Raw genomic sequence first — 22168 nt, 5'->3', positions numbered from 1 at the left:
AGGAGGCAGTTCTCCCTACCTATTCTCCAGCTGAAGCCTCTACTCACCTGGCTTCTATCACTGACACAAAAATGGCTAGGTTGTAGAATTCAGAAAAGGGAGCATGGCATGGGGCTCTTTCAAGAGCTTCATAAGTCCTAAGCCAGCTTACTCTTGTAGGCCCTATCTTTCCTCTAACATATTTAAAATACATCCATCTCCCACCATAAATAAACTCTTCAGCTGTAAAGGAAAATCAAAAGAATTTTGTCATTTTGCTTTTGGAAAATTTTGGTCATGAATAATTTAATTTAGGGACTACTATGATTTCTTACCAATCTTGGTGCCTACATGAGAAACCTTGCACAGTGAGAAAACCCCAACCTACAAATTGTCATCACATATAATGAAATTTTCGTGACTGTTAAATTCAACAGTTAATGAAGTTGACATAATGCTACAATTCACACTTAATTAAATATTTACTGATTTCAGTGTTGCAGTTTTCTTCTTTGTATTATAGAGCTAATAATATTTTTAGGCCTCAGATTTTTTGCACGCCCCTAAAAAACACAGAGACCCCCGTTATCACACTGATGATGCCTAATGGGAGAAAACGGCCCAGAGGCGGGCCCATGCATAGGGCAATCCCAGGCAATTGTTCTTGAGGGACAAACTATCAGAACTGGCGGAAGAGGAGGGTGCAGCCACGTGTCATGGGAACAGGCCTCCCCTGGATGTCGTCCCAGCAAGTGAACCCCGCTGCAGAGCAGCCAGCCATCTCCAGGACTTTGAAAAAGGACACCAGTGTTCTAGAAACAAAGTCGTGCCTCCGTGGCTTCTCTTTCCTGGCAACACCATCAACCATCCCTACCATCTCCTGAGGGATTTCATCCCTTCTTACTGCCTCCATTCGTTGTCCACGTGTGAGGAGATTGTTGAGAGCTTGGGCAGTAGCCGCTGATACACTTGAATTTGAATTCCTCCTCTGCTACTAACTAAAGGGTAGTTTTGCACATGCCTAACTTCTCTGGCATTTCATCATCTGCAAAGTGTTAAAAACAACAGACAGGTTTGGAAAGGGAGAAGTTCAAATAGGGACATCCATGTAAAGTTCTCAAAGTGAGCACAGTGCCTGGCTCACAGTGTATGCTCAATAAGAGATATCGATTATTGTTATTATTAGCTATTGATAGAAAATGGCTGCTTATGAGATCTCCATTTAATGTTAGGGAAAAGAAAGGCCGTATGTAGTCGGTGGAGGAAAAGGATATGACTTGGCAGTAGTGGCCCAGTAAGGTGGCAACAGAATCAGAATCCAGTTGGCTTTTCACATCCTACTTTGGCCATCCTGCATGACCCCTGTCTTGATAGATGCCCCAATAATTCCTGGAGAAGCTCTATATGGGATCCCTCTCAACTAGAAACTTGGTGTTCTGCCCTTCTTTCCATAACTTTCACGCCAGGATGTTAGTCACCAATATGTATTATACTATCTGACCGCTGAGATGATTTGAGGCAGCGTTCAGATTATAAAGTAAAAATTACGGCATCAAAGAATAAAACAAGAACTGCTTTCATCTAAAGAAAGCAGAAAGAGTTGCTACGTTCAGACACCTGAATTGGTCCGAAGGCATGGAGGCAATAAGGTAATAAAACTGGGCATCCCTATTTGTCAGCTAAAGCAAAAGTAGAAAGACATTGGAAGGCAGAGTTTTTATTTTTTGACAGCAGAAAACACACGTCTTCATCTGCAGAGACAAAATGTTTCCTGGAAATAACCCCAAGCATGAATTTATCATGAGTCCTTGTATAAAGAACACTGAGTGACATAGTGGGCAATATATTCAATTCTGTTTTCATAAAGACAGAAATGCCATTAAGTTGGTCAGTTTCTCACATCAGGGTTCTCTGAAGACATAATGCTAAATCATAACTCAGAGAAGGCATTTCTTTAAGGAACTAAGACAATGAAGTCTAGGAGAGACACCTTTGGGTCCATTCCACAAACATTACTGAGCACCTACTCAAGCATGCATTCATCTATCCATCTATCCAGTCAGCCAGCCGGCAGCCAGCAAAGATCTACTGAATGCCCACTACGTCGCAGGCATTTTGAATGGCACTGGTGAAGATAGCTTGTGAGAGCTGATACCTGGACTGAGTTTTAAAGGACAAATAGGAAAATGCCAAACACAGAAGGAGATCATTTCAGGCAGAGGGAACAGCATGCACAGAGGCCCAGAGGGGAGAGAGAGAGAAGGCAAGGCTCATTTCAGGAGTGCAAGGGCCTCCAAATGGCTTGGGAGTGTGGAAAGAGGAGGCTAGAGCAGCAGGTGGAGGCAAGTAATAGAGGCTCTTATAGGGAGGGTCCATCAGGGACCTTGGATTTCACCCTGTAGGCCATGGAGAAAGGCCAGGGAAGGCAGGGAAACTGTGAACTCAAGTTAGTGTTTTAAAAGATGACTGGTGACAAAAAGGAAAATACATTGAATGGGAGCAAGAGCAAAGTTGGGCACCTGTTATGCGGCTGTTGTAAGGAACCAAAGAGACTGGGGACCCTGGCTAGGACCTGAGAGATGTTAAGGAGGCAGTTTAAAGGACTTGGGGGCTGCCTGGATGTGGGGGCTGAGTGGGAGGGGCATCTAAGACCCCTAGGTTTCTGGCTCAGGAACTGGGTAGACATGGAAACCATTTCTTGGCATGGGGGACTGAGCAGAAAGGCAGGTTGTGGCAAAGGCTTAGCAGTGGGTGAGTTCAGTCATGAGCCGGCTGGGGACGAGTGTCCTGTGGGGCATCCAAGAGGAGAGAATGCCAGACGCAATACAGTCTGTATAGATTCAGAAGACTCTGCAGGGGAAGTTTTTTTTTTTTTTTTTTTTTGCCATTTAAGGAGCTCCCAGTCCACTAAGGGGGACAAGTGAGAAAGCCCACAATGACGGAGAGACTGGCGAGTCAGACAGCAGAGGTTCAGTGCCCCTCCTGCCCTTCCTCCAGCATCCTGGCCCCAGGTGAATGCTACGACTCCTCGCTGTGTCTACCTCCCTGCATTAGACCACACTGTTTCCTTCCTAGAAAGTGCCACTTCTCACCTGCTCCCCTCCCCAGGCTGAGCTAGGAGCCCTTCTCATTTCCATCACATCCTGGGTTAACTCTCTTCTCAATAAACTATCAACCTGCTGAGGGTAGGGACTACGGGTATCTATTTATTTTTCTTGATATTCGTTTACTCAGCACCTAGCACAAAGCCTGGCATGCAGACTAATGTTTGTGGCATGAACAAATGAATGAGTGAGGACTAAATAAATGACTGCTTAGGATATTACAGAAAAAAACATGAAGAATTATATAAGGGTGCTGCTAGCTGCTATAACACACCCTGATATTTCAGTGGCTTAATGGTGTTAAAGGTCATCTTTCATGTAAGGATCAAATGCTAGTGTCCCTGGTTGGTGGATGACTTTCCTCCACAAGGTGGTTTGGGATCTGAGCTTCTTCCATCTTGTGGCTCTGCCATGTCCTAGGGCCCCAAATGTTCTGTATGCAGGTAGCAGGTAGAGGAGTAAGGGTGGGAGGAATTTTATGGGATAAGCCTTAAAGTGACACACAGCACTACTGCTTACATTCCTTTGGCTAGAACCTTGTTTTAAGCTTGCACTCAGCTGCAAAGGGGACTGAAAAACGTAGTTCTGGCTGGGCAGCCACTTCCCAGTGAGAGTTCAGCACTATTGACATTTTTGGTTAAGTAATTCTTTGAGGCATCTCTGTCAGCTTCTCTGGGTATTATAGGATATTTAGCAACATCCCTGGCCTCTACCTTTTAGATGCCAGTAGCCTCTACCCTCTAATGTCACCCTCTAGTGGTGACAACCGAAAATGTCTGCAAACACTGCCAAGTGTCCCCCGGGGGGCAACATCACCCCTGGTTGAGAGCCATTGCTCTATAGTATGGAAGGGGAAGCGGATATTTTTGATGTCCAGCTAGCTGTCTATGCTGCAAGGGGCATCTAACGCAGCAGGAAGTGTGGGGAGGATATAAGAATATAAGAAAGGCTACCCGGGGTAGGTGACACTTGAGCTGGGTGACGATTAGGAATCATTTACTCCCCACAATGAGAGGGGAACTGGTATTGCAGAAGAAACAGCATGAGTAAAGGCAAGGAGGCATGATGGCAGAGCTGATTGGAGGAACTTCAAATAGAGATGACAGCCTAGAACAACCTCTCCCTCCTGTAGATTATGGCCTCTGACAAGCCTAGGAAAAATTCTACCTCTTTTGCCACTGACATGAGCTCTTTCCTTGTTTCACAAATGGAGACTTTTCTGCAAGAATTGTCAGAATCTGGAGGGCCCAGCATTTCGTAGCATTGGAAGAACGGCACGGACTGTGGGCTCTTCCCACTTCTCCCTCCTGGTTGTTGAGGCCCACAGCCTTTCCACAGTTTGTTCTGGATTTTTTCTTCCTCAACCCCTTCTGTTACCTTGGGAAGCAGATCATTGTCATCCCTATAGGGACATCTTCGCCCTTGGGAAATACTAGCTGCTGTCTGATCTTGCTCAGGATTTAAAATCTCCACCCTCCACTCAGACCCCAGGCTTTTCATTTGAGCTTTCACCTTTGCTCTGCAGTCCTTCTCTGCACTCCTGCTCGGCCCTCAGCCTCCATTCTCGCCCTCATTGCTAGAGCATCCCATTTGCAGAAGATCTCTCTCACTTTCAGAGGCTTTTATTTTCTGCTTAGGTCAGAATGAAAATTTCAGGGCATCAGGTCTATAGACCCTAAAGAATCAGGCCAAGTTCTCCAGAGCATCAGGCCTTGTTTTCTTTCTGAAACAAACTCTGATCTTATCTGGAGATTAGGCTTATCTTGGTGAGTCACTATACCTCATTCAGCTTTTTTGCAATGTGATAGTGTGGTGTGACCTTGACCCATGGCTGCCTGTTGCTCTTGAGGAGAACTATAGGGGCAGGCTGGGAGCCAGCCCTGGGGGCTGGGCTGAGAGTCAAGTTCTCCTAGGCAAGGTTATCATCTCTTGGATTCCTGCCTCCCCTTTGTCCTGCAAAAATTTCCAGGGCCTCCATCTCTGCCTTTGCCCATATCACTTCCAGCTCAGACTATGGCGGTGACCTCCCAAGTGATCTCCCTTTTTCCTGCCCCTTCCTTTCCTATCTATGCCCCACAGAGAAGTCAGAGTACATGCCAGGCTGTGCCATTTGGCTCCTATTTCTTAGAAGTGAGAAATCCACCACTCTGGTATTCAGAGCTACCCACCTTTCCAGAGTCTCTTCTGCTATGTACAGCTTTAACAGATATCTTTTAAAATATATATTCCAACTGTCATGCATTTGTTCTCTCTCCTCCACCTGAAAAGTCTTCTCCTCCTGTTATGGGCTGAGTTGTGTCTTTCCTATCCTACCACCACAACAAAAAAAATTCTAATGTTGAACTTTTGACTCCTAGTACCCAAGAATGTGACTATATTTTGAGACACAGTTTTAGAGAGGTAATCAAGTTGAAATGAGATTAGGGTGGGCTCTAATCCAATATGACTGGTGTCTTTGTAAAAAGAGGCAATTTGAACACAGACATGTACAGAGGGGACGCCGTGTGAAGACATAATTAGGAGGCCCTCTACAAGGAAAGGAGAGAGGACCTAGAGGAGCCAACCCTGTCTACACCTCGATCTTGGACTTCTAGCTTCCAGAAATAAATGTCTGTTGTTTAAGCCAGCTGGTGTGTGGTACTTTTGGAACGGCAGCTGCAGCAAACTAATATACCTCCTATTTCCCACTGTCTAAGGATAAAATCCAAACTCCCCACCATCCCCGATGAGACTCTCGTGCTATGGCTCTGGCCCTGATCCCACCCTCATCTCCCAGGTGTTCCCTTTTGCTCATCTAACCTAGCTCTACCCACCTTCTCCCGGTCCCCTTCCCTTTTCAGGGCCTTGCCCATGCTTTCTATATGAAAAGACCTTTCCTCAACTCTTTGCATGGCTGTCTTGCTTAATTTTCAATCCCACCATCAAGGTCACCACCTCAGAGAGGCCTTCCCAGACCACCTATTTAAACTATGCACACGCACCCCAATTCTTTTTCACAGCATCATGAACTTCTTAGCATTCTTAGTAACTTTATATATATTTATTTATCTTTTACCTTCATCAAGCCAGGAACTGTTCACTTGAATGTATATTCATTATCTAGCACAGTGTCCAGCATGTAATGATCCTCAAGAAATATTTGTTGACTAAATCAACAAATCTCAAAGTCTCTATCGAGGCCTCAGGGTCCAGCCAAAATTTTACTTTTCTCTTTAAATTAGCCTACCAATCCCCAAGTCTAGGAAAGGCTTACTGTCTTGATATGTCTCTGTATCATGCCCCTTCTGTCATGGTGATTATCATTGCCTGACTGTATGGGTTGTGTGTGGGTTTCTATTTCTTCCCCACATCTTTCCAACCCAGACCATACACTGTACATCTCTGCCTTGCCCACGGCACAGGCTGGCACAGGGCCCAGAGCCCAGGAAGCCTCAGTAAAGGTATGTGGGCCCAAATAAATCAGAGAGGGATGAATGGTGGAAGTAAGTAATTGGGCTAGTTATAAGGATAAAAAGGGTACTTTTGTCTTTTACAGCCCCCAGGGAGAAAGATGACAAATGTTCCTTTTGCCAGGGACAGTTTTGGGAGTAAATATCAGCTCTGGGGGACAGCCACAAAGTTCTGGGTCTGAGAAGTGGGTGGGGGAAGTCCACTGGCTTGGAGCCTGCTTCAGAATTATAGAGCAGCCCAGACTCTCCTCTGTCCAGCTGCGGGCTGCTGGGGAGGGCTGGGCAATTCTGTCAGCTCCTCTCTGGAGAACCTGGACTGCAGGAGAGGAGGAAGGCCACAGCTTAGGAGCCATGGGGTCCAACCCAGGGAAGATGCTGCCAACAGCCTCCACCCCTCCCCCAAGGCCACCACCCACTCACCACTCAGCCAGTCCCTGTCCCTCCCTCCTCTTCAGGGCTGGTAGGGCCTCGGCCAGTCATGGCTGGCTGAGCCCTCTCTTTGGGGGTTGGGCATGGACAATGGTAAGCGGCAAGCCCCCTCCCCGCTGCCCCGGGGACATAAAGCAGGCCTTTCACAGAGGAGTTCTGGCTGCTTTGGTTGGTTCTTGGCACCCACCAAAGCAGCGTCGGGAGGGGCCAGAAAACAAGTGTGTTGGGGGTGGGGACGGGGCCAGCAATTCTGTAGAAGCTTGCTATCCCCCCAGCTGTGAGACAGGCTCACGGCAGGGCCATCGGAACAACTTGGGGTAGAGGAAGGAGACGGACATCAGGGAAGCCAGGAGATCGCGGCTCTGGGGAGCAAGGGCAAGCACCCACCCTCCAGCCCTGCCCGCCACCCTCATCACCCGGGACTGGCAACCCCATAGCCCTTTCCACGCTCTTTCCGGGAAATTCCCAGGCCTCTGCCCCCTGGGCTCGCAGACGCCAGAGCTTCGGCTTGGCCAAACCTCACAGCTCCGAGCGCAGCCTCTTTCGGGTGTCTCTGGGAGAAGAGGGTGGGGTGCTCACCGGCTAGTGTCTTTCTGCTGGGCAAGCCAGCGGGGGTCGGGGGAGATACTCCCCTGGCCTCGCCCCTCCGGGTCCCTTCTAGCTTTACCTTCCCACCTCCCCTCCCGCCCCAGCGTCTCTTCCCTCTCATCCGGAGTTTGGCGTAGATAGCGAGGGAGCCATCGTGACTGACGGAGGAGCCTAGGGGAGACGAGACAGCGACGGCGACCGAGTAGGGGTGGGGGATGGGGTGGGGACCGACGCCGAGCCCTTGGGGCCTGGCAGCAACCGCGACGCGGGAGAGGTAGAGAGCGGCTCACGCCATTGGGAGAAACTCGCCTGGTTTGGGGCCAAGGCTGGGAGGGTGAGAATAAGAGGCAAGGTCTGGTTATTTAATTCTGAGGATAAATCGTACAAGTAACTCTTGCACCCTCCTTCCACAACCTCACCTGCCTTTCTCCACCACCCACCCCGGCGCACACATGCACTCATCTCTCCATCCTGAAATTTTGTGTTAAGGTAGAGGCAGGACCGTTTGGAGCCAAACCAACGGGTCCCCCGCCCCACCCACCCTCCAATTCTTAACCCTGGGTCTACGCACACACACCCATCTTCTGAGATGGGGTAAGGAGGCTACTGCGAACGGGGCACCTAAACATCACCCCAGCCCCAGATTGCAAGTTCGAAGACACCAACCCAAAATCAGCTCGTAAGAGCTGTGACTTGGGGATCCGCATCCTTTGGTTACCTTTTCCCAGACAGTATTCCAGTTTCCAAACGTGGGAGAGGCGTGTGTGTGTGTGTGTGTGTGTGTGTGTGTGTACGCGCACGCGCGCCGCCTGTGTGTGAGTGCGTGTGTCTGTATCACTTGTGTGTGCGCGTGTGTATGGGGGGGTGTATTAATCGGTGATCTTATAAATGGAAACGAGAGAACTGAACTTAAAAGAAACCGGTCAATTGTAAAACAAACAAATAAACAACCTTTTAGATGGAATTTGTGGTTTATCTGGAGGTGGAGGTGGCGCTGAAGAACACCCACCCCCCAATATTTTTTCCTTTGCTGCGCCTCCACCCCCAGCGTTTGGAGCGGCGGAGAAGCGGCTCCGGAGTGATTAATCCGGGGATAATTCACCCCCCCGCCCCCCGGCGCGAACCCCGCGAAGCGGGATTGGAGCGAGTCATTTCCGAGAGCGCAGCGCGTCTCTCCCCGGTCGGGCGGACACTTGGTTCATTCCAGCCGCAGAAGCTCAGGGCTCCCGCGTACCGAGATTTTTTTCCGAGCAGAAAAAAGCTCCAGAGCTCTCCTGACCTCCTTTCTCCTCAGCGGCGAGCGAAGCTCTCCCTCGGCGCTGCCGGCCGCGCCATGCCGTGCTCGCGGGGACGGGAGCAGGGGCGCTGCGGCTGCCCCGCGGGGAGGGCTCGCGGCGAAGCCGGGATTTCGGCGCTCATGCCGGGCGCTGGGAGCCGCTGGGGCCGCCCGCCGCCGCGGCCAACGCCGCCGCCGCCGCCGCCGCTGCCGCTGCTGCTGCTGCTGGGCTGGGGGCTGCTCAGCGCCTCAGCCGCCGCGGGTAAGTCCGGCCGTGCCGGGGAGCCGGCGGCCGCCGCGCGCCCCGCCCGAGCCCCGACCGGGTCCCTGTCCCTGTCCTCGCCCTCTCCCTTAACCTTGCACTCTCGCAGTCGCCCATCCTTTTGCTCATTCCCACCCCCCACCCTCCGCGCTGTGTCCTCATCCTCCTCATCATACCCCCAACCCCAGCCGCAACTTGGCCGGATCCGGCCGGTGTGCGGGCCTGGGCGACAGACATCCCCGCCCGTGGTTGCAGGGTACCCGGACCGTGGCTTCAGTTTCTCCAGCCTCCCAGCCCCCGAGGTGCCAGGCTTTTCCCCGGTAAACTTTCCTGGAGCCCTCCCCCTTCTTCCCCATTCTGGTAGGCACGCCCGTCCTGGGGCCTGGAGAGGAATGGCGCCCCCTCCCCATTTCCGCGTCTGCGGGGTCTGCCCTGCCCTGCCCCCGCCCATTTTCTGGCGAACGGAGCCCGCGCCTCCGCCGGAGCCGCCGGGAGACTGCGGCCGCCATCCCCTTCCCCAGGAGTCCCTCCCTCAGCCCTCTGGGCTTGGAGAGGGGTCCGGTGGGCGCGGGTCCTGGGCTGGGGTCCCAAGCACGCTTTGCAGGAGGGGGGAGCTGAGCGACGGGGAGGCGGGGGCGGGGGTTGTGCCCTGTGGCTAGAGAGGGAGTGTCGCCGCCAGGCTCCGCGCCGCCACATTCCTCTTGGTTCCCACTCCGCGCCAAAGTGCCCTTTCCCGCGCCCTGCTGCAGCCGAGTGCCGGGGCTGCGGCAGCGGTGGCGCGGGCGGCGGGACCTGCTCCCGGCGGTCGAGTCCAAGAAGGGGGGCAGACCTGGCGCGTGCAGCGAGTTCCGGAACTTCGCGGGTTGTCTGGCTGCGGCTTGCGGACCGTGGAAGGCGTGCGGCCCTTCGAGGGAACCCAGTCCCCAGTGGGGACAGCTGGCTACGACTGGTGCCTTCCCGTTTTATCACTTGCACCCTCTGAGGCTCAGCTGTAGTCACAGCCTAGAAAGTTCCGTGTGTCCAGGTGGGGACGGGTCCAATCGGCCATGTCTGGGACCGAATTTTCCTTTAGCCGGAAGGCTGACAACCCGTAACACCTGCTGCCCAGGCCTGGACTCAGGGCACTTCCCGCCTGGAGCCTGTTGGATTTTTTTGTTTTGCTTTGTATTGTTTTGTTTTTAAACCAGCGATTGAACCTCTGAAGGCTTCGCCTTGGCCATCCCAGAATCCCAGTGCTCCCTTCTTGGAAAGTGCGCCCCTTCCCTGGAGAGCTCTCCGGCCCACTCTGGGCCTCAGATCTTGCGAGCGGGTCTCCGCAGACCGTGTCGCCAGCTCCTTACCCGGGAATGCTAGGGTTGCTGGTCTGGGAGGGCGCCTCAGCCGCCTAGCACTCCCATCCATACTTGACTGGACTTTCTCGGGTTCTCCAGGAGTCATAGCTGCCGACACCCAGAGAGGGGCGCCCGCGGTGCGCGCGCCTAGGAGCTCTGGCCTCGCGTACACCCACACCCACTGGATGGCTGGATGGCTGTGCTGTTCACAACGACGCCGCTGGTCATCCAGACTTGCTACACGCTTGGTGGGGAGACCGCTGCTACTGACTATCAGGTCTCTTGGCCTTTAGTCCAGGTGTGGCCCCTGCTCTGGCCTAGCAGGCCTGAGATTGCCCCTAATGAGATCGAACTATTTTTCTGGGTAGATTTGTATCAGGCCTCCCAGGGCATGTCATGCCCCTTGGGAAAGAAAAAGGCCGACTCACCAGAGTTTGCACACTGCTAGGCGCTGCTGGAATCCTGCCTTGTAGAGATCTATCTGCCAGCAGCTCTTTGGTCAGCAGAGAAGTTGGGGTGGTGTTGGCTAATGATTTTGGGGAAGAGTGCTTGCTCTCTGGCAGGCCCTTTCTGGCTTCTAGTGCTTCCAATGGATTTCTTTTAAACTTTTCCTGCATTTAGATGTGCTGTTTGGCCTTGCAAGCAACAAACGTTTGGAAATGGACTCGGTGACAGATGATTGCAAGATTTGGCATTCATTTTGTGTTCTCTTCACACTGTAGACTTTAAAAGATGCTCAGGACTGAACCATTTCCCTTCCTTGGCCCAGTGACGACTGGACACAATGATTATAAGGATTTGAAAAGAGTAGCCTCCCCACCCACGTCTACCTTCGATCCTCACTCAACCCCTTCCATCTGTGCCCTGCCTCACACTCCCCCTGTCCCCAGCCTCCTTGGAGACTTCCCAACAGCGATCTCCTCTCTCTACCATCAATCAGTCACTCTTTCTCCTTAAGTTTCCTCTTGGCTTATAAACAGCTTTAATATATAACACGAAACAACCTAACCAAACTTCTTGCCCCTATTGACCTTTTAGTGACCATCCCATCTCTCTTTCTCTTTTACAAGTCAGTTCTCTTCAAAGGGGTCTTCAACTCACTTTCTCTGCTACCATTCGCTCCCTGCAGTCTGTCTTCTGTTTCCAGAACTGGAACTCTTTAGGAAAGATCACTGATGACCACCCTAACTGCTGCCAAATCTTTAACACTGTTTGCCTTTTTCCTTCTTCTTTCCTTCCTTCCTTCCTTCCTCCTCCTCCTCCCTCCTTTTCTCTTTTCCTCTTCCTCCTCTCCTCCTCCTCCTCTCCTTCCTTTTTCCCTCCCTCCCTCCTCCTCTCCCTTCCTTTTTTCCTCTGTCTTTATCTTCCTTTATCTCCCTGTGACTTTAAATGCTTTGGATTACCTCTTTTAAAATTTCTCTTCCTTGAGCTTCAGGGGCACCACTTTGCTGATTTTTCTGCGACCTCCTGGCCATCCTTTCCCAGTCTCTACAGTAGCTCTTATTCCCCTCCTGTAAGTACGGTTTCCTGCACTGTTCGATTCTTGTGCTTTTCTTCATTTCCTTTCACCACTCCCTGGGTGAGCTCATCCAGGTCCATCCCTTCCATGATCACACTCTGAAGCTTCTAGACAGATCTCCTGCCAAGATGCTTCTCCTGATATTATGTCTGTTGGCTTCATTACCTACAAAACTCTGGGTCTAGACAGCCCATATATCTGGCTGACTCTTGGACAGCTTCACCTAGATGTTTCCTTTCCAAAGCGAACTCATTAGTTTCTCTCTTGAGCCTCCAGTATTCCATATGGAGGCTGGTGGTACCTGCAGCCTCCTAGTTACACAGCCCAGAAACTTTAATATCATCCTCGACTCCTTTCTTATCAAGTTCTGTCAGTTTCATACCTTCGATTTTTCTCAAACATAGCTATTTTTTCTGGATTTAGAGGCTCTGAGCATTGAAAAGGTTGAAATACCTCCCATCCTCTTGATAAGTGATTCAAAATGAAAGCAATATTGAACTATAAGTTTAAGAAATTCTGACCAAGTTCTGATTTTTCCCACACTAACCAATTTGCTGCTTTTTAAAAAAAGTCAAATATCAAATTATTTAAAAAAATCCTTCCTGCTTCATTTTTTGCCTAAGTGCTTGTTTTCAGAGGCCTCTTGCGGACTGGAGCACTGACCATACCCAGTGTTTGATTACAGTACTAATCAAATTGTATTCAGAGTGTTTGTTTTTCTGCCTCATGTTTTGAACTGTGAGCTTCCTGAAGGCAGGGGCAGTGCTTTATTTCTCTTATATCCCCAGCACCCAGCTCAGAACCTGGCATAGAATTGGTGTCCGATAGGTGGTTGTTAAATTAGTGGATGATTTTAAAACATTTTTTTCTCTTGGACAGTTTTCTAGAGACTGATAAGGCTAAATCAAGAGTCTTAAGGAGTAAGGAAGCCAGAGATAACAAAGACATCTGGTCACCAGTTGCTTTCACCCAGAACTAAGTGTCACTGATTGTTAAGGTAGCTCCTTATATTCTAGAACCAAATGTAACAACAAGCCCTTAGCATACTAAAGAAGAGTCCAGTAGGTGGCTTCGGTAGCACCACTTTGACTCATGTGCCTGACCTGCCTCTGTTTCATCATCATTGTGCCAGCAGGTTAAGGGAATCTGATTGCTCGGCAGAGCCCAATGTTCCTTGGAGAACTATCTGTATTCAGACCTCTCCAAAGTTCAGGTGCCCACCTACAAAAAGGACAAGTCACTGCTATATTGTGGGAAGGATTAGACATCAGAGATGTAGCAGTCCCAGCACATACCTTCCTCATAGAAGATGCTTATTAAGTGGAAGCTGGGGCTGAAACAGGAACATCGAGGACAAAGGACTCAGCGAGGAAGTCTCCATGCCCTCACCATGTCCTCTCCCACCCATGGTGCTCAGAAAGCTGTCTGGGTGCCTGGAGGAGTAACACTAATAGCTGATGTTCACTGAGTCCTCACCATGTGTTGGCATCATCCCAAGCACTTGCATGTATTAATTCAAACCTCACAGCAACCCCATGAGGCCAGCAATTTTATTATCCCTATTTTATTCATGAAGAATAGGTTCAAAGGGGACACAGAACTTATCCACACAGGAAGTCAATGACCAAGCCAGAGTTTGAACCCAGTCTGCCTGACTCCAAATCCCTTACTCATAACCACAGTGCTCTCCGACTTCTAAGGAGACCCAGCTGACACGATACACCTGCGATTCTTCTGCCCGGGCTGTTAACCACTGCCCTGCTCTACCCGCTGGGCCACCCGCATCAGTTCTGCTGTTTTGCTTTTGGCCCTTGATACCTGGATCCCAGTCGTCCAACATCTTGAGCAGCCATGGTCTATCCATCTTACCACAGCTCCTGGGGGTGTGACTGCAAAGTCATCCTTGGTTTGCTTTTAGTCCCAAACACCCATCTAGACTGAACTCTGCTGTGAGCTCTCACAACTCTTCAAGTTCCCCCTGTTCTAAAATCATCAAGATGTATTGGAATGTCTTGTTTAATGAGGGGATGTCCATCTTTATTCCCTAAAGTTCTGTTGACTGAGGCAGAGTAGTGTAGCCCAGATTACAGCACATAGACACTCAATAAACACCTGTTGACAGGATCAGAGGCAAGTTTCCTGGAACCCAAGACTCTCTTTCCTTCAACTGCACTGTTGGATATTCTCCAGACAAGGGGTTTGGAGGAGCGGGGAAGAGGTAAAAGGACATCCCCAAGTGGGAGGTGGTCCAGGCCCTTCTGCATACTACCAATAATGCTTTATAGACAATACTATTCAATTTGTACAACAACCCAGCCACTATAATATATTTGAAAAGATTGAGGCTTAGAAATTAAGCAATTTGGCTAAGGTTATAGAGCAGATAGGTAAAGAGTCAGGATTGGACCTCAGGGCTACCTGAGTCTAGGGCTCAGCCTCTTAATTCATGGAAAACATTTGTCACAGTGCCGGACCCATTGTTTTAGCATCAGTATTGTTAGATGCTGCCTCTACTTCTACTGTCTACTTGCTTTCTGCACCAGCCTCTTAGAATTACAAGAGAAACACTTCTAACACTAAGCCACTATATGCATCAGCAAGAGTCTTTCCTTTTTGCTTCTCTCACTGAAAGCACACCCCTTAGATCCTGGCTACCTACCCTAACCCATCAGTTAAATGCATGTCACCATTTCTCTTCCTAGAGTAGTAGAGGGGTGGGCCCTCTATCTCCCCCTAGAGGTTGGAGAATGACACTGACATTGTCTGCCTTGGGATTCACTCCTTGAGGGGGATATGGCCTCCCAACCACCCTCTCTCTGCCTGCCGTGGAGATTTTCCAGGATAATGGGAACATCTGGGTGAACCTGCAAATGGAGGATTATTTCAGAGTCTCTGCCTCATGGAGACACTATGTCGGTCTTCACTGGCTTTGGCTAGAACTTAGCTCTCGTTTGGACCCACAGAAAGCAAAGGGTGGGCCATGCAATGTGGGGGTTTCTCAACTTGAAAACGATGATTTGGTTCTTAGAGATTTTTCCTGGTTCTTGTAAGTTAAGAGAAACAAAGGAAAATCATATTTTCTTTCTACTCACTTGAGAGCTCAACCCCCTGGACTATCTTTTCATACCCCTCCTTTAAAGAGATTTTGTTTTGTTTTTCTCCTCTCCTACCAAAATACACACTTATCCCTTAGATCTTTAGGGGAGGGCAAGACCCTTTGGCTTTCTCATGTGGTTTCATGTAACATGAAGAATGGTTGTACCCCTGTATAAATCACAATGAGAACTCGGGCCAAGTAGGGGATGAGCGGGGGAGGAAATGTAATGGAATATAATGGGGTAGGGTTGGAGTAATAGGATAATGTGAGATGGATTGAGGTCAAGTAAGAAGGAATGAGTTGAGTAGGATCAAGAGTGGTTTGGGATGGGATAGATAGAATGAACTGGAATGGATTGAGATGGGTGGTGGAATGGAATGAAATAGGATGGTTCTGGGGTGAGAATGAAAGGGTGGGATATAGGGTATTCAGAGGATTGACTGGAATAGGATAGGGCGGGTGGCATAGGAATAGGTTAGAATGGATCGGGATAGGATGGAATCAATTGGGATATGATGGACTTGGAGGTGAATACATCATGGGATGGGTGAAATGGGAATGAGTCAGGATGTACTGACTCACCTTGAGTTGGGTGAATTGGGATGGGATACTGGGAGATGTGCTGGGGTTATATAACAACTGAGTGGGCATAATGGGGAAATGGGAGATGAGGGAGGGCAGCAGAAACATGCTTCGCATTATTATGGCATCTTCATCTTCCTCCCCAGAACTCAGTTTCTTATTTGCCTGAACTGCGAAATTTCCGGCAGATAGAAAATCCCCATCAGCCCTTGCTTCCACACTGGCATGGATCCTAAAATGCTGGAAGATCTACTCTCTTCCTCTAAGGAGTCATTCTTTAGGTAGTAATTGGGAATCCCATGTGGCCGCCACCACAAACTCTACCAGAGAAATATGCTAGGCACACGCCTATGTTGAGACCAATGTCAGAGAAGGGCCCTGTGTCTACCCTAAAACTAGTTGGGGTTGGCCGTATCCACAGAAAGCCAAGTCCTGGATGGTGTAGAGGTTCATCTCTGTGGCCCTCCTCTTTTGGGGCATCTCTCCGCTGGAAATTGCCTTTTACTTTCTACCTATTTGTTTCTGTATTGTCAGAAAATTTTAAACTGAATTGATCTCTAAGAGGATGTCAGTCCTATCCTTGGAAATCATCATTATAAGGAACTCTTATGATGCTAAAAATAATGTATGTATAGTTAAATTACAGAGAACATCAAGATGACTCTTAGAAATTTATTTGAGAATCTCCCGTGTGGTCTGAAGCAGAAAATAAAGGCTCATATTGCGGCACAAATAGCCGTCTCCCTGCCAATGTCTAATTTATACTCAATTAAGTGCAATTATAATCCAGATACCTTAAAAAAATTATGTGTCCATCTTCTAGGTTTTCAAATAGGAAATAGAATAAGTTCCATTATTAAGTAGCTACATGTATTTATTGAATTAAAGTAAGTGAGTGTGGTGGTTGTAATTTTGAAGGGAGGAAGCAGAGACTTTGAAATTTAGACCATTTGAGATACAAGTGTATTATCAGAGAATGCGCGGGCATTTTGTGCAGGTGATTGATGGCCCTTTCTGAGATGAGCAAGTGTGGCAGAGTCGACTCAGGCCCGGGAGGTTTGTCTACGTGCTGCTGCCTGACTCACCTCCACCCTGGCCTGAGTCTCACTTGTCACCTATTGACCGTCATCGCTTCCTCCATTGCCATTTCAGGAGTGGCGGTCAAGGATGTAGAGAGGATCAGATATTGGCTGAGGCTTGGTGATGGCATGTGGGCTTCTGGCACATTACTGGGTGATAAGAAGGAGGTGAAAGCTTAATGATTTGTTTTCAATCCCTGTTTCAGTGTGCCTAGCATGAAAACAGCCACCTCAGGGATGGCATCCCCTCCTCCCAGGGATCTGTGTGGCCCAGCCCTGCTGGCCTTTGTTATTTGGGCACCCCCGGCAGGGCTGACACACAGCAGATCCACGTAGGAAGGAAGACATTCTGATATATTTGATTTATGTCTTGAAATTTGGCCTGAGAGTTGGGAAAATTAGTCTTCCAGCCTTGGAGGTGCCTCCATGGCTTATGTGACATGAGAGAATTATTTTATCATCCTGGGCCTCCATTTTCTTACTTGTAAAATGGAGATAATAATACCTACCGTGTCTATGTGATGCTGGACTTGGAAGCTCTTTAATCAAGAAAGCAAAAAAGGACCCAGAGATACAATGGGAGGTCCTGTCCAGCGGCCAGGCTGGCTTGGCCTGCCAAGGATGTGAAACTCACCACCTCTGCAGTGAACCTGCCTGGCCTTCAGGGTGAAGGGGTGGTGGGTGAAGGAGGGGGGACTCACTGAGCTTCATGGCTCTAATCCGTTCTTACCCCTCAATGTGTGGCTGCTTCTGAAAACTTGAAATGGAAGACGCAAATGATTCCCATTCAAAGCCCATCAGACATGTGCCACAGACTCCTCCTTACTTAACTGCGCACCCCTGGGCAGCATCACTGTGAGTTTAGTCTGGGAGAGGTGACTGTTCAGGCTTCACTTTCACTAACACATTCATCTAGGGGACAAGACCTTCACTGAAGCCATTTAATTGTAGCAAGATGAAAATTCCCTGTGTTTGAGGACCATTGAGCCTCACGTCTATGACATTTTGTTCCAAGAAACATGGGAAGAGGAAAATGTTACAAGGATAGTTTTCCTGAGTCATGTGGATGACAGGGATTTTTGTTTTCTGCTTTATTTCCTTTTTTTGAACTTATGTGCATAACATTACATTAATCCTCCCCTTATACCATGACATATTATTGATCATCTGTCTATGCCAGGCTCCTTTTTTGTTTTATTCAGAAAGTTTCCTCCTATTATCCCCAATCATAAGGCATTGATGTCCTCCCCCATCAGTAGCCACTCTGATATATTTGACATATGTCTTGAAATATGCATGGATTTTTATAAAATATGTAGGATTGTTTGATGTGCATATATATTTTTAATTTACATAAATGATAGTGAACTATACATTTCATCCAGTTTCTTACTGTATTTACTCAACACTATATTTTAAAGATCTAGCCCTGCCCCTTGTGTCTAGTCCACAGTTTCTAACCGTTGTATTGCTTTATGTGCTTTGCATCCATCACGTTCTATGTATCCATTTCCCTGGGGAGAGACCTCTGGCTGGTCTGTAACTGCTCCTGGTCACGCATGAAGTTCTGAAGAACATCCTTGTATATGCTCTTTTGGGACTCTGTGTGAGAATAACTCTGGGCTATACAAATGAAGGATTTGGATTCCTGAGTTAATATGTGAATTTTCTATGTTTTGCCATAATGTTTTCTAGAATGGCTGTGCCAAGCAGGGCACATTTCCACCAAGAGTGAACAAGACTTTCTGTCCCTCCATTTCATCAACAATACTGAATATCCTCTACCTTTCTAATTTTTGCCATTCTGATGAGTTTAAAATACCATCTCATTATTTTAATTTATACTTCTCTTAGTACTAGTAAGTTTGAATATCTCATATGCTTATTAATTGTTTGAGCATCTCTTTTTTTCTAAATTGCCTATTTTATAATAGGATGTCCTGTCTTAATTTAGAAAAATTTTTGGTTGATTTGCAGAAGTTTTTTTTTTTTTTTTTATTCCAGATCTTGCCCTTTGTCACTTTTAGAAGTTACAGATAACCTCTCCCAATCTTTCATCTGTCTATTTTGTTTATGGTGTCTTTCTTTGGGGAGAGGTCAGCAAGGGAGGAATGAGGAAATCGTTTCACTTGCATGTTTCTTCCGCCCTGTTCCCACATGCTAGAGACGGGCAGACACCCGATAAACTGGCAAAAGCCCATGCAACTAATCCCATAAATTATGGGTCATAAATCACAGTTCTGTGAATCCTGCTTTAGTGAGAACATCACAAAACTTTCATCAAGAAACAAAACAAAAACAGGAAATCTACCTGCTTGGGGATGACCCAGGCCATTTCATCATACTGTCTGGTGGGGAGACCCCCCCATGTTCTACCTTATCCAAGTCATGCACGCCCCTCAGTATTTCGGTTGTACTGCCTCTCCCTTCTCCTCTCTTTTCCAACCTCCTTCACTTACTCTCTTCATTTTCCCCAGTTCTGTTGCTTCCCTGGACACCAGGACTCTTCCCTCTCTTTACCCCCAGCCTCACCATCAGTTTGAGCCTCTTCTTGACCTTTGACCTTATTGCCTCCACCCCCACCTTGCCCAGGCAGGCCCATGGCCTTTCCTTTAGCCAGGCTCAGCCCAGCAGCTCCGTCAGCAAGGAGGATTTTTAAGGCCTTTGGCTGCTTCCATCTGCTTAAGAGCAGTGGGCTGGATCATGTGAACATCCACTGAGTGCCTAGTGCAGTGGCCCTGGATTGGGGGTCACGGATACCAGAACCATTTGAGACCAAGTGCCTTCCCCCAGGGACAGTTGTAAATTCCTGATGGCCAAGGGAACTGAATAGAAGGAGGGTTGAGGCTGGCAGGGAAGGCTTTATCCAGGGGTGTAAGAAGGCTCTCCAAGAGTGAGGAAGCATCCCTTGGAGGAGGACAATATGGGCTAGGAGGTCCCGGACAGAGGGAGTGGCCTGGACACAGGCTTAATGCAGCAAGCTGCATTTGGGGAATGCCAGGTTTGCGTTCCCCCTCCATCAGCACCGTCATTGTTGTCATGGAAGCACTCCTTTTAGGGGACGCTCAAAACTTGTGCTGAGAGCTGCACATTCCTCTCCTTAAACCTTAAGACACTCCTAAAATGTCAGTCATTCTGCAGTTGAGGAAAGTGATATTTAAGGAGATTAAGTTATTCGCCCAAGAACCACACAGCTAGGGAGGGGAGAGCCTGGATTTAAACTGAATCTGATTCTGGAGTCCACAGGCTTAGCCATGGTATCCACGTTTCCTGGTTACAAGTGTAGTCCCTTGATCTTCTGGATCCGCATATCTAGGAGCAGGGTGTGCAGTCTGCCCCTCTAACAAGTTCCTGTGATGATGGTGCACGCACATTAAGTGTGCCTGGAGCCTCTTAGGTATACTGCGTCCCAGGTCTGAAAGTGAAGTTCCAGGAGACGGGCCTTCAGCCATCCACGTTCCTCGGCACAGCTTCCAATGACCCTGGTCTTGACTACACCCAAGAAAGAACAGAGGAAGGGCCTTGGGGCCTGGGTGGCTTTGGAGCAGAGGCTTCACCACCTGGGCTGCCATCTGCAGCCCTGTCCACCAGGCTTCTCACTCCCTTGCCCCCTCTTTTAACTCTCAGCCTGGCCCAGAGGGATCTAGGACCTGTTCCCACAGGCTGTGGCACCCCAGAGGTGACCAGATTTGTGCAGATGAGGCGGCCCTAGCGGGGACTGGAAGACCTGTTACCCGGAAAAGCCCGCATTAACATTTCTAAACTGCTTAACATACTTAACAAAAGGCCGGTTTGTAAGGACTGGCTTGACAGCTTGGAGCTCCTGAATCACCAAGTCCTTCTACCAGCCCCTGATTTGTTAGGTGAGGGCACTCAGGGGAGTCTTATCCTCAGCTTCCTCCATGTACTAATTCCCATTATTCTGGATTTAATGCTCGCTGAAGACTAGACACAAAGCACTGAAATGCCATTTTCCTCGGGCCTGTTGGTGGGAAGTGGCGGGCATTTTAGGACAGGCGCTGCAGGCAGGCTGAGGGAGGGTTAGCCCGGCGGGGTCAGGGCAGGCTGGGAAGGAACCGAGGACGGGGCCCAGGAGGCCGGGTGTCGCCTTTACTTTGTTCCGGGCTGGAGCGGGACTCGGCCCGCAGCGGAGGGGCATTTAGAGAGCCTGTAGTCCCAGTGAGGAGTCAGGGGGCTCAGAAGGGATACTGAGGCAAACGACCAGTTCTGCAAATAGGGATGCTAAGGCAGGAAGTACAGAGACACTGGGGGCCCATTCATTCATTTTTACACTCATTTATTCATTCACTCAGCTAAATGGTTCTTGGGATTTAGGAAGTGAGGTAAGGACTATTAAATGAGTGCCCTGGAGAAAAAGATTTCATGATCATATGAGTTTGGGAAACACTGGGTCCTTGGTTTCCAGGATGCGGTTTAAGACCTTCCCGGGAAGCCTCTTAGAAATGCAGAATCTGTGGCTTCAGTGCCCACCGATTGAATCAGAATCTGCGTTTTAACAAGATGGCAGGTGATTCATGTGCCCGAGAGAGTCTGAGAAGCACCAGGGCTCACACGTTCTGAGCACAAACTTTGGAGTAAGGCCAACCCAGGGCAAACCCTGGCTCATTATGGGCCTCAGTTACCATAGTAGTAAAAAGAGGCAAAATGCCTGACCTCACAGTCATGCCTATGAAAGTCCATGTTTGCAGAGTGTCTGGCTCTGAGCATGCATCTCTCCTGCCCCTTTGTTCTCATAAGTCCATGCCCCACTGGCAAGGGGTTTGGGTTCTTTTATTCACCCCTGTGTCTCCAGCACATAAGACAGTGCTTGGAGCATGGTAGATGCTCAGTCATTTGAATGAATGAGTGAGTGAATGAATGCTCATCAAGTGGTTGTCAGCTCAAACCGGACACCGTGGAAGCTGCTTTCTAGAGCAGCAAAGACACTGAGGTTTTCCTTTCTGCTTTCTGTTGCTGCAGCAGATTATGGCAGGTTTCCCAAGGTGAGGATTGCTGAGAGGCTGGGGCAAGGGGACATTTTTGATGCAGAGCAATGAGATAGCTGATCTGTATCAGCCTGTGTTTCAGGAAGATTCTGTTGTTGCTGAAATCTTTGAGTTGAAAGCCATTGTTAAAGTTAAATACTTTGAAGTGTTAGCCATTAATACCTTAGTAAAAATGAACTGATCAATCAGGAGCGATTAAGGTCAGGTAGGGTGGTAAAGAGTAGATTTGTGTGTAGCTGGACCCACTCATGTGTCCCCAGGCCTCAGATTTTGAACCTAGAAGTTAATCCGACCCAACCTTGCCCCTCCTTTTCCTCTTGGTCCAGTCTTTGTTGGCCTCCCACTCAGCTCAGTCCTGGGGCATCTTGTCTCTGTCTCTGTGCCACTGAGAACCAGGGCTCCGTCTTGGGACCATTCTCATTAGTGGGGAAGCCTCACCCACTCACTCTCCCGAACAATCTTGTTTC

At 48.9% G+C, this 22168-nt stretch overlaps 1 protein-coding gene across 7 annotated transcripts in view; it reads left to right on the top strand.

Annotated features, from left to right (window-relative positions):
• Window positions 1–8675: 8675 nt before the first annotated feature.
• Window positions 8676–22168, top strand: part of CSMD2 (CUB and Sushi multiple domains 2) — a 545384-nt gene continuing 531891 nt past the window's right edge. For 4 of the 7 annotated variants that reach the window (XM_039837027.1, XM_039837032.1, XM_039837033.1 and 1 more), the window contains exon 1: window positions 8883–9087. In XM_039837027.1, coding sequence (XP_039692961.1) covers window positions 8883–9087 — 205 coding nt within the window. Of the gene's footprint in view, window positions 9088–22168 lie in introns of all 7 variants that reach the window. The other 3 variants (XM_039837029.1, XM_039837028.1, XM_039837026.1) reach the window with 3 other exon arrangements.

The sequence above is a fragment of the Pteropus medius genome, unplaced genomic scaffold (genome assembly GCF_902729225.1).
Source record: "Pteropus medius unplaced genomic scaffold, Ma_sr-lr_union100, whole genome shotgun sequence".
Lineage (NCBI taxonomy): Eukaryota > Metazoa > Chordata > Mammalia > Chiroptera > Pteropodidae > Pteropus > Pteropus medius.
This window is presented reverse-complemented; position numbering and strand designations above follow the sequence as displayed.